Here is a 13,063-nt window from a genome sequence, read left to right as displayed (position 1 = left end):
CGCCGACCTCTATACGTGGTATAGACCCATACATGGTTTCGCGTTTACGGCTATAGCGCGAAGAGTTTTGGTGTTATGGATATGCAAATTGTTTTGTTTCCAAGAAGACATTTTTGGGTTTATCAGTGTTCTAAATAAGAATTGAAAATCGTTAAAGTGCAGTTGCTTTTGCAAGGAAAAGTATTTGTCAATTATGTCTGAGCACCAAGCCCTGCTTTTTTAATAGTCCGTTTGCTTCATTCTTTCCCACAGAATAAAATAAAGAAATGATGATCTGAGAACTTTGTCTTTTCGTGTGATGTTCTTTGCTCTAATTTTGTATTAAGAGTGCGGTTTATTTATTATATTTGTCTTTATTTCTCAGCTTGTAGTCTTTTCGTAACTCTCCACGAGTGCTCTGTATAGGCATCAGTTAGTGCTACTTTCTGTCATACGACACGAGAAGCAGTTGTGCATGGTATATATCTCGTTTGAAAGACGATGTATCGACCTTTTAATATGAAATATGTATCGAGTTGGTTTGATTCGTTATAAATGTTATTCCCCTCATTCAGTTTCATCCTGCCGCTTTCGGTCCCGCTGCAGCTTCATCAGCTTGTGTGACGCACCACGCTCAATGGCTAGCTCCTGCTGAGAGTAACGTGCTTGAAATATTGTATAATTCAAATGAAAGTTTAGTCGGAAGTAGTAGTGGCAGTATTAGCAGTAGTGATAATGAAATAGATGATGTGGCCATGGTAAATGATGAGAGTGACGATGAGGAGGAACCAGTACTTGGAAATTTCGTGCAGGAGACTATAGATACGCATACAGGTCAAAGGGAAGTTTTCAGCAGTGAATTATGATTCCTAGATTCTCCAATAATATTTAGACAAGTCACAGGGACAAACATTGAGCAGTTATCTTATCAGTTTCAGCTGATGGAAGGTTTGTTTACATAGTACAAAATACGCTTCTCGGGCAGGAAACGAAATATTCAAGGCCGGCGCGCATCAGATAATACAGTTCCAAGGTTGCAGGAAATACGTTTTATCAGGAAATTAGCACCCAAGAGTGAGAAATCAAAACCTCAGAGACGTATCGCGTGTTCAAAACACGGTGAAAAGAAGACATAGGTGTACTGCTGCCAGGAGTGTGCCTTGGGTCTCTGTCTCGAAGAGTGCTTCGAACTCTATCACACGGAACTAAATTACTAAGGAAATGTGAAACAATTATGTAATTATCTTCATGTACATAGTTCTACCATAAGGAATTCCAAATTTCGTGAATATCGGGCTACTCTTATACCAGTAGTAATGCTTTAAGCGAATCAATGTATTTCAGTAGCGCGTAGTTGAAATCTCATCCGGCTGCGGGGTAGGAAGCTCTTTAAACGGCTGCGACGCTGAGGGGTTAAAGTTGTAGGCAGTATTGGGGATGGTGTTAGTTTATGTGCATGATGTGGCCATACCACCAGAGATGTCTCTCATGTATTTTCTCATTTATAGGGGTGATGCCAATCTTTCGCCAAATAGTGTCGTTGGTAATGTGGTCAAGGCGAGAGATTTGCATCAACCATAGCAACATTAAATTGGTGCTCTACTCGTCTCAGCACTCAGACCCATGGATAGCCACTGGGTATACTGTACGTTTCGACTTCAGGTGTATTGGCATTCTCTTGTCACAAAGCACTCCCATTACCTCCCTCCATAACATCCATCCAGCATTTATGCTACAACATTGATGATGGTTGATGTTGATGTTACTACTTAAACGAGATCCTAAGTTACAGAAGGTATCAGTCTTTGCTAGGTATTTACCATTGACTTCTATATCACAGTCACTCTGGCTTCTTAGGTATTCTGTCTACTTGATGTTAAGATGAGGACCCAATCTGCTGAGGGCATCATTCTAGGCTTGGACCTGGTGTAGCAAATCATATTTGAAGGTGCTGGCAAGCATGACATCATCCATATAGAGCAAGTTCCATGGAACTTGGTGCTGTATTTCTTGAATGATTGTGTCCATTATGTAAATAACAAGTAGAGGTGACAAGGATGAACCTTTATAGACATCAACTTTGATCGGAAAGTTGTCTGATATACCAGCGGTACATCATAATCGACGACTGGTATTAAAATAGAACATACAAACCCAATTAATGAGTTGTTCTGTACCTCTACGATCTTGCAATGCATAAGAAATTAGATGGTGTGGTATATGGTCAAAAGCCTTCTCAAGATCAAGAAAGTCAAACTGAATGGACTTTCCTTTTTCATAATGCTTCTCAACGAGTTGGTGAGCTGCAAAGATTGCATCAGTGGTCGCATCATGGATTATGACTGAGATGTACAATGTCATACAATCTCTATCAAGAATACTTTCAAAAATTTTCATTGTGTGTGACGGGAGGTGGATTCCATGATAATTAGAACACACAGCTGGATCACCCTTGTTCTTGAAAATTGGAATTGTAAGCCTGTGGGTATGTGACCAGCATCGACAATTACATTAAAGAAGTCATCATCCAATCTACTGCAGAACTGTTTCTTCGATCTTCCAAAAGTTTATCAGCTCCAGGAGCTTTCAAGGACTTCATTTTATTGACTGATCTTTGGGAATTGGTGGAGGTGAATTCAGTATTCGAGATTTCATTGAAGTGTTCATGCCAGCGTTCCAAGTTCTTATGTTTCTCCAATAGTCGCCTTCCTTCCATGACCTCCACGCACCTGTAATGGTCTAAGTGTTGGGCTACTTTTTGCATGTTTTAACACACTGTCAAATCATCCTTTCTCTCTCCTTGGTTCCCAAATGCTTATATAAGCCAAGAAGGTTTTCATTATTTATGATGAAAAGAAAATACCTGTAGCAAATTGTCAAAGAAGACTTTAAGCAACTGATTGGTGGCCAGGTTGGACAGGCAAGTCAATAGTGGCTCCAACACCTCATCAATCATTACTGATCTGTATTTAGGGCAGTCGCCCAGGTAGCAGATTCCCAATCTGTTGTTTTCCTAGCCTTTTCTTAAATGATTGCAAAGAAATTAACAGCAGTTTTCAGAGACATTGAGGTGTCAGAATTTTGTCCTACAGTAGTTCTTTTATGTGACGGTAAACCGACTGACACAAGGCTGACGTATTTAAGCACTTTCAAATACCACCAGATTGAGTCAGGATCAAATCTGCCAATTTGGAGTCAGAAGGCGTGCTTTCTACCATCTGAGCTATTGCACTGGTTGATATCATACATTCCCCTTTGTTGCTATACTATACTGATGCCAGATACATATGTCTAGGTCATTGACCTGTAAACAAAACAGTTTGCTTCTATTACTTAGGATCTCATTTATGTAGTAACACCAACATCAATGTTGAAGGATAAATGCTGGATGGATGTTATGGAGGGAGGTAATGGGAGTGCTCTGTGACAAGAGTCCTGAATTATGAACATTAAAATAAAAATACGTGGACAGTCAGTCAGAGTTGGACTCCGTGGGGGAGTCAGTGTGAGACTCAGTGAGTTGGGGTTCGGTGGCTGGGCTGAGGGCGACAGAGGTGGTGGCTGTTGCCAGTGTCCCACCGAGGTATGAATGAGGAGCTGTTGTTGAGGTGTCGGAGAGACCAGTGAGTGTGTAACTGGAGGCAACAGAACGGTAGGCTGTACTGTGTGTTAGTGTAATTCTGTGGACTGAGAATCGCTGTGAGCCAGCGAGGAAACGCACTATCATGAGAGCGAGGATAAATGGACATGTGTTTATGTTCGCCGTTGTGAGTATCGTCCTGCTGTTGAATACTGTCGAGCTGTTCAATTGTTCGCTGCATGGGACTGTGCGAAGTATTGGACTATCATTGGAGTCGAACCGACGAACAGTCGTCGTGTGTTGTATAGCTAGGGGCACTGTGTTCAAATCCAGCTGTCTACGCACAGTGGCTGTAGGAGGTGACTGGACTCGGGGGTAAGTGAAAGTAAGGATTAGTGTCCCAGGTAAAGGAATGGGCTGGACACTTGCTGCGTCATAAGGTAGAGAGATTTTTAAATAGACTTGTAATTAGCGTGGCCATTCACAACTGGTTAGAATTGTTTGTGTTTAAATATGTGTGTGCGCATTTATTAGGCCATTCTGAAATAAATTAGAGTAATGAAACGGATGGAGTTTTATTTGTAACAATATGTTTTTTTTTTTCAGGGATAAAAACGTCTGGTTGTTACAGTAGACTCAATTATCCACAGTAATTGGGGGTAGAGAAACCTAAGATAATCACAAACAGTAGGTCATCGGTAAATAAAGTGAAATAAATATTGACGAAAGAATTTACAACACTAAAATACGATGGAGTTAAATGATATTCAGTACATAATGGTTATTTAAATCTCATCAGCTGACCAGAAAATGCATTAAATTTACCTTAAATCCCCAAGAACTTGGAAAAATTATTGGGCATGTATTATGTCAAATACTTGCACACCACCTGCTCATTTCTACTGAAACCATTCCAACTTGGTTTTATCCAGTTTGAGTAAAAAGGCACTTTCATCATTATCAGCTTTAACAAACACCTAGATAAGTATATGCTGCATGTAAAAATGATTTGTTGTTTATATTTTCAGATATCCTGGATTGTTATTTCACCTACTGTGTAAGCAAAATACAGGTGCTGTGTAAAACTGCCTTCTTTAAGTTTACACACTATTTCCAGCTTTTGCTATAATCCTTATTAACCCGCGAGGGGTTGCTTGCCGAGTGTAAAGTTAGGAGTCATATATGATCGTTTCGACTGGAAATCCATAAAACACCAAATGTTTACTTAATACGCTATTTATTGTTACAATAATATCAGATAATACTATTTAAACACAGAAAAACACTTTTTAACATAATAATTATAATAATGCTGATGAAACTGAAAATAAAAATTCAAGTTCTGTTTATGGAAAATACTTTTAAAATGATGTTTCATTTCATTTAACACACATCTAAACAATGTTCCTTCTCCCTTTACTCAACAATGAATGATAACAGTGCACTTTCTGCATTATAAATAAGTCTACGCCACGAGTTGCGTATGGTTGAGTAGAACGGAGACAGGTAACGTGAGGAGTTGCATGCGAACGAAACGACCAGATAGCCAGCTTATCGCTCACTGAAGGAGTGGACAGGGGTTACAGTGGTGTGACAGAAGTGTGGACAACTCCATGAAAGGTACTGAGAGGTAGGAAGTATAATAAACAGTGTTCGCGGAAGGGTTGATCAAAATATACAGAAATGGTTGAAACTACCAGACGCAAACCCTCATGCGTTAACACTACATGTTTACATTTCTCGGAAAATGCTCAGCACTAACCAATGAATAGTACTCTGCACTGTAGACACGCTCTTACTAATCTGGACAGAAATCCAGCATAGTCAAGACCATTGCTCCGTATATCAGCTGTTCATAAGGTAGGAAGCTGTGGGTGAGTGATATGATGTACGGTCAAGCGCAATTACTTTTAGAGCTTGGAACTTGCCTTAATCAATCTTTTTTTGCTTTTTTTATACATTATTCTACATTAACATGGTTAATCCACAAAGCAGATTATCAAGAGTCTCCTGTATAAATAAATAAATGATTATGGTTACAATAATTGAATTGAACTGTATGAGAATGATATAATTTCATTTGCCTCTTAGTTGTTTCCTTTCCATTAATGATAAAAAGCAAGTTACCTGTTATAATAAATAACTCCTTTTCTTTCTTCTGTTTCTACCGCTTTTCCCACACCTGTGGGGTCGCAGGTGCGAACTGTGTCACACATGGGATTTGGCCCTGTTTTACAACTGGATGCCCTTCCTAATGCCAACCCTATATGCAAGGATGTGTTCACTATTGCTTGTTTCTGTGGTGGTTGGTAGTGTAGCGTGTTGTGTGAATATGAAGAGGAAAGTGTTGGGACAAACACAAACACCCACCGCCCCGGTCGGGAATCGAACCTGGGACCCTCTGAACTCAAGGACTCAACGATTTTTAAAATCCTTATAAAGAGCATGTATACTTACAGCAATTTCCACAGTAGATGGAGGATACTGTCTGCACGATACTTTGGTATTCTTACAATTCTCCATACACCACTGTACATACTGACGTAATTTTCCTTCCAACTGCAGATTTTTCTTGAGAAAGCAAATGAAGTACTGTGAACATCAAACAAGACATACAATCATAAATGAACAATACTGTAAAATAGACATATAACACAAATAATATTAAATTTTGCAAGTGATGCAATCTACTGACAGCAGGCCTTTCTACTTGACATCCATGGGCGACCTGCACATCTCTGTGTGACTTGATGATGATGTAGGCAGAGGGTGGAACATGGTGTTGGCATGTAGCCTACTCCTGTCGAGTAACACCAAGGGGTCTTCTTAAGGCTTTTCGTCCTGATATGATGGAAAAATCACCATCAACAGCATCATGTGCCCTCACTCCATATGAACACTGCGGAGGGGTTTAGAATTGAAACCACAGTTTCAGCATCCAATCTAGTGCTTAGAAATTGCATACCAGCAACTCCCCTATCCTGTCGGCCAACATTTTGATGGTGATTTTTTTTTTTTTTTTTTCCCACCAATGGGAATCAAACCAGCTAACTACAGTGTTGGACCATACAGACTTGATGCCTTAATGATCATGGCCACCATACTTGCATCAGTTTCTAGTTCAACTTGTGGTGAGCACATGGTGGTGTTTTCTGCAACATTAACCTCTACCACATTTGAATCATTTGCATTTTCTTCTAAAGTAACCCCATTTACACAATTTACAAAGCAAACTTCCCATGTGAAATATTTCCTTTATACTTCTTCTTACCAAATGCTTTTGGTCTGGCCACTATTTGCTAGGAAAGCACAATATCACAACACTATGACTTACAATAAGATTTTGTTAATACAAACAAAATGATATCAGGACCTGTCACAATTACCAACATAAAAATTATGCTTTACTGTGTAGAATGGAAGTGAGTACATGATGATGATGATGATGAGTACAGTAGGTTCAAATGTAAAACTCTGGGCGTATCCTTTCAAAAGTGCATCTTCATGACTAAAATCTCCTTAAATACTCATTTTATCATAATAAATAAATTTTTTCAATGTATTTGTTTTCTCTATATTGTAAATAACTAAAGATGCCAAAAATCTCATTTTTTCACCTGTTATTTTGGATCATTAAAATATATTCATACATTATTCAAAAACATGTTCTGATTAAGAATTAGCAAACTATTTCACAGTTGTTCTGTTTCAACATTTCAAGTCACTCATTGTCAATAAGTTTGTGAATCAATCCATACAGAAATTTATCCAATTAAGCTCTGTTCTTGTAATATTTTCAAGTACTTGGGACTACTACAGTGGACATAAGTTATTAAATATTTGGTTATAATAATCCTATATAGCAAACAAATCTTAATTTAGTTATATCAGCTGACATTCAAATTAATGACCAGAAATACCTACACCAATCAGAATTCCTTCTCAATTTCTCAGACCTCTAGTACTGTACTGCTGGTTGTGGTAAATCCTGATTTAAAGCCAAAACAATCACATTAGCAACCTTTCAGACTTCTAGCATTGCATGTACTTCCAGTGAAGAGAGAAATCACAACTCATATCCCAGGATATATGGATACGAACTGTAATATTTAAGCTAGAAACATAAGGAATTTGCTTTGTGTACCTACCTTATAAAGGAGTTTGCTAGGCTGGAAAGCAACAATACATAGACAGAGAAGTAGCCATACTCTCTCTGTAGCTTCCACATTAGGATTGTTCGTGGCTTGTCGTATGCACTGCACAAGGATTTCGTCTCTCAACTCCTCTCGCTCAATGCCATAGCCTACAATAGACTGGATGGTTTGCAGCTCAACATCAGACTTCAGCTCACCTCGAATGTATTTACATAAGTCCTGTACAAACAAAATACGTGTAAAAGCATAACTCTTCAAGATAATCTAATACTATATAGTTTGTTGTGCAAAGAGTTCTTTATCTTCTTTTCTCCTTATCCAGCTTGATTACCAAATTGAGTTTGTTAATACCATAATAAAATTATTCTTGAAACTTACTCCATTCCTGGTTATTGGGTTTTAAGTTCAATTATTATTCGTACAAATGTACGATCCCCAAATGTTTAGGTTAGGAAATTTTCATAAAATTATTTGTAATATTGAAGTCATGAAAATCATGTAATTTTGTTCATTTATAATGTAAAAACATAATATTATAAGAAGAATTTGTAGTAGGGAATTTTGTATCTGTGTAACTTTAATTTGTATAAGAGTCTGCACATGGCATGGCAGTGTAGGTTGCTCAAGAAATGTGCAACACGGAAAACAGTGGCTATATCAGGAAAGACATTTGAACTCAGTTGGAAGTGTTACAACATGTGGTTTAGAAACCCGGGCTTAGACCGGGAAGTGGATGCTGAAGATGATAATTCATCAATGTTGATAAATGTGCAAGTTCGCCATTTGCGGATCGGCAGCTTGGTAACCAATCTGAAAGCTCTGACTTCGAACAAGATTGCATTGACCAAGAGACGCTTGAAGATGTGGCAGTGGTAGTGTTAGTTTTCTGTGGATTTTAGTAGACACTATGCCACATGGAGCGAGCCTATATATGTGTGCGCGTGCAACGAATTTCTCGGCTTGCTTGTTATGGAGTGATGGATGAAACATATTGTGTGTGCATGCTACGAGTTTATTTTTAATGTGCACGAGTTTGCGGTTACTGATCACTGATACTGAGGTTGCTGTTGAAGACGATTGCCACTGCGAAATCTTTGCTGTACGAGTTCTTCACGGGTGCAATACTGCACAATTACCGAGTCATAACGAGTGCATTACTCATTAATTCACATTCCCGGTGAGCGGTTGGTGGAAGATGTTACATGGTGTTCTTTTGTGAGTAAGACTATGGATTCCTCGCCGAGGAAATTTACATTGTGGGCAGTCTGTTATATGCATAATTTGGAGGTAATACATTGTGCACAGAACTAATTAAGACTTGATGGAAACGTAGCCGAAGTGTTTATTGCTTGCTCATTCTTTGTATAATACGACATGCTTGTCGTTACTTATTAATCCCGCAGCAGACATTTTACATTGTGGATGTGTATGGCTTAGTAACAGAGTATAGTGAGGTGGCTGGGTTTGTTTTTTTGTACAGTTATGACATGTGGTAAGAGTCCACGGTGATGATGCCATTGTGCTAATGTATTTAAGGTTAACAAGGGACAGTCTTCATACCCATAGGATAATCAATTTAAAGCTTGGCCTTCAGAATTATGTACAGTTGTGATGTATAGTTTGTAGATGTTGTTTGTGTAAGTTTATGATCATGATAATTGTTGGTTTTTGTTTTGTTTTAATATTGTTTTGGGAGTAAATTGTTGTAGTGAAACTCGTGGTAAATACACTGACTGACAGAGCAAATGCAACACCAAGGAGGAGTGGTTCGAAAGGGATGAAAGTTGGGGAAAAAAACAGAGACGGCACGGACGAATAATTGATGTTTATTTCAAACCGATATGCAGGTTACACAATGCGCACGGCATCGACTCAGTAGGATGTAGGACCACCGCGAGCGGCGATGCACGCAGAAACACGTCGAGGTACAGAGTCAATAAGAGTGCGGATGGTGTCCTGAGGGATGGTTCTCCATTCTCTGTCAACCATTTGCCACAGTTGGTCGTCCGTACGAGGCTGGGGCAGAGTTTGCAAACGGCGTCCAATGAGATCCCACATGTGTTCGATTGGTGAGAGATCCGGAGAGTACGCTGGCCACGGAAGCATCTGTACACCTCGTAGAGCCTGTTGGGAGATGCGAGCAGTGTGTGGGCGGGCATTATCCTGCTGAAACAGAGCATTGGGCAGCCCCTGAAGGTACGGGAGTGCCACCGGCCGCAGCACATGCTGCACGTAGCGGTGGGCATTTAACGTGCCTTGAATACGCACTAGAGGTGACGTGGAATCATACACAATAGCGCCCCAAACCATGATGCCGCCTTGTCTAGCGGTAGGGCGCTCCACAGTTACTGCCGGATTTGACCTTTCTCCACGCCGACGCCACACTCGTCTGCGGTGACTATCACTGACAGAACAGAAGCGTGACTCATCGGAGAACACGACGTTCCGCCATTCCCTCATCCAAGTCGCTCTAGCCCGACACCATGCCAGGCGTGCACGTCTATGCTGTGGAGTCAATGGTAGTCTTCTGAGCGGACGTCGGGAGTGCAGGCCTCCTTCAACCAATCGACGGGAAATTGTTCTGGTCGATATTGGAACAGCCAGGGTGTCTTGCACATGCTGAAGAATGGCGGTTGACGTGGCGTGCGGGGCTGCCACCGCTTGGCGGCGGATGCGCCGATCCTCGCGTGCTGACGTCACTCGGGCTGCGCCTGGACCCCTCGCACGTGCCACATGTCCCTGCGCCAACCATCTTCGCCACAGGCGCTGCACCGTGGACACATCCCTATGGGTATCGGCTGCGATTTGACGAAGCGACCAACCTGCCCTTCTCAGCCCGATCGCCATACCCCTCGTAAAGTCGTCTGTCTGCTGGAAATGCCTCCGTTGACGGCGGCCTGGCATTCTTAGCTATACACGTGTCCTGTGGCACACGACAACACGTTCTACAATGACTGTCGGCTGAGAAATCACGGTACGAAGTGGGCCATTCGCCAACGCCATGTCCCATTTATCGTTCGCTACGTGCGCAGCACAGCGGCGCATTTCACATCATGAGCATACCTCAGTGACGTCAGTCTACCCTGCAATTGGCATAAAGTTCTGACCACTCCTTCTTGGTGTTGCATTTGCTCTGTCAGTCAGTGTATTTTATTGGTGGAGTGAAGATGAACCTGGCATGCTACCCAAATTTAATTTCAGGGATAAACAGCAACAGGTAAGGTTGTAAAGTAAGTCTGGAGCCTCGTCAGCCTGATGACTGTCGCCTTGGGAGAGGGAGTTGCTCGTTGCTCTACAGAGTTAATTATTCCTGCAATTGTTTTGCAGGTGGCGCCCAATCTTGTTATTTATACTTATTTTAATCACCATTTATCAATTTGGTATTTTCAATAGCTTGTAGATGTAACATGTTTACGTATTTACAACTTGGGACTCTGCGGTGGAGACTACAGATTACTTGAACACACTCAGTATCCTGAATCCCGATCCCATATTAAATAAGAAAACCAAACTTCATGATACAAGTAAACTATGTGATGAATTCCATGAAGGAGAATTTGTTAAGTGCTGTAAATTACCTCAAAAGGGATTGGTCTTGCATGTAGTGAATGGAGTGAGGCAATGAAAATGACAACTAGTTAGAAGTATCCCTGATGGATCTCAAGACAGGAACCTCTGTCAATGATGTGGCAGTGAGAATGAAATACTGGGCCACGTCTTGGAAAACTGCCCTTTTGTTGATAGATTGAGAAATGCTCTCTATCATCACTGCCTAAAAGCTTTGTGGAAAGGATTATAACATCAACGAAGAGGTTCATGGTATGTCAAATGGTAGTAACAGAAGAATCAAGATGATAGCCTTTAAAAATGACAGCAAGGAAGGTTCTATAATTGAGCCCATAGTCAGAATGGAACCAGCCAAGGCTAACACTGGAAAAAAGAACATCTGCATACCTACAACCAAATTCTACATGAGAATTTACCATTTAGAAAATATCAAAGTATTGGGTTTAATGGTAGGAGTATGTGGCCCAATACGTAGGTTTTTTATTAACTTTTGGAACAGATTTTGGCTTTTTTAATAACCAAATAAGCAAACAAAGACCGTATTTCTCTGAATTGAAGATGACCCTGAATGCAAGACAACTAGTAATCAGGAGATAGTGGGTTCGAGCCCCACTGTCGGCAGCCTTGAAGATGGTTTTCCGTGGTTTTCACACCAGGCAAATGCCGGGCCTGTACCTTAATTAAGGCCATGGCCGCTTCCTTCCAATTCCTAGGCCTTTCCTATCCCATCGTTGCCATAAGACATACCTGTGCCGGTGCGACGTAAAGCAAAATAGCAACAACAACAAACATTTTCCCTTCAAAAAAATTAAATCATGCTTAAAAAGTGCTTTGTGAAATCATATGAATGCCTTTCTTGTACAGTACGCAGTTTTAGACCATCTTTGTTTTCATGCCAACGCTGAATATTGGCTTAAGTTATACCATATTTTCTTGCAGCTGCACAATTATTCTATTTCTGTGAGTTTTATAACCATTAAATTAAAACTGGCATCATAATATCAAAGAGAACCCATTGAAAATATTGCCAGCAATACCTGTTCCACGTGTTTATAATAAGACGATCCATCAGGAAAGTATTCCTGCTGTCTATACAACTGTTACTTTTATTAAGTATCAGGTACAACCAGCTGCCGCTAGACGCACGTCTCGCTTGTTGGCTTCAGCCAACTTCAGTGGCTAGCGATGTATAATGAGACGCGGACGTTGAAGGTCAACGAGTTTATTGCACCATGGTATGGCCATTCCGCCCTTGCGTTTTTCATACATATATTTCATAATTTAATCTTAGACTTCTTTAAAGTGTCCTTGTTGCGGGCCACTGAATGCATTTTTTAAAAGCTATTTTTGTGATCGTTGGCTTTAGTTATACCCTATTTTCTTGCGGCAGCACAATTATTCTTCATTTCCGTATGTTTAATAACCATTAACTTCAAACTGGCATCATAATATTGACGAGAACCCGTTGAAAATTTGCACAATACCTGTTCCATGTGTCTTTACAATATGACGATCTATCACGAAAATATTCCGGCTGTCTGTAAAACTGTTAATTTTATTAAATGTCAGGTACAGTAGACGCGTTATAACTCTGCCACTGAGTAGCCATGGCCTTTCTAAGTAATCCAAGGCTCACATGTTTCGATGCCATTCTGCAGATTTGAGAAACTTTTTTGTAGAGGCTAATACAGGGACATTCTTTTATCTAATCAGGGGTCTGTTGATTGTCCTGTCCCCCGCACTGCGAGCCTGTCTCCCATCAAGTAGAATGTCATTCTCTCTT

The 13,063-nt window shown here is 40.5% G+C and overlaps 1 protein-coding gene across 1 annotated transcript in view; it reads right to left on the bottom strand.

Annotated features, from left to right (window-relative positions):
* Positions 1 to 13,063, bottom strand: part of Myo81F (Myosin 81F) — a 718,007-nt gene that overhangs the window by 83,755 nt on the left and 621,189 nt on the right. Inside the window, exons 20-21 of the mRNA XM_068228961.1 lie at positions 7,708 to 7,932; positions 6,017 to 6,151 (exon numbers count right to left, since the gene is read on the bottom strand). Of these exons, the coding sequence (XP_068085062.1) occupies positions 6,017 to 6,151; positions 7,708 to 7,932 (360 nt within the window). The remainder of the gene's footprint in view (positions 1 to 6,016; positions 6,152 to 7,707; positions 7,933 to 13,063) is intronic.

This window comes from Anabrus simplex, chromosome 1 (genome assembly GCF_040414725.1).
Source record: "Anabrus simplex isolate iqAnaSimp1 chromosome 1, ASM4041472v1, whole genome shotgun sequence".
Classification (NCBI taxonomy): domain Eukaryota; kingdom Metazoa; phylum Arthropoda; class Insecta; order Orthoptera; family Tettigoniidae; genus Anabrus; species Anabrus simplex.
This window is presented reverse-complemented; position numbering and strand designations above follow the sequence as displayed.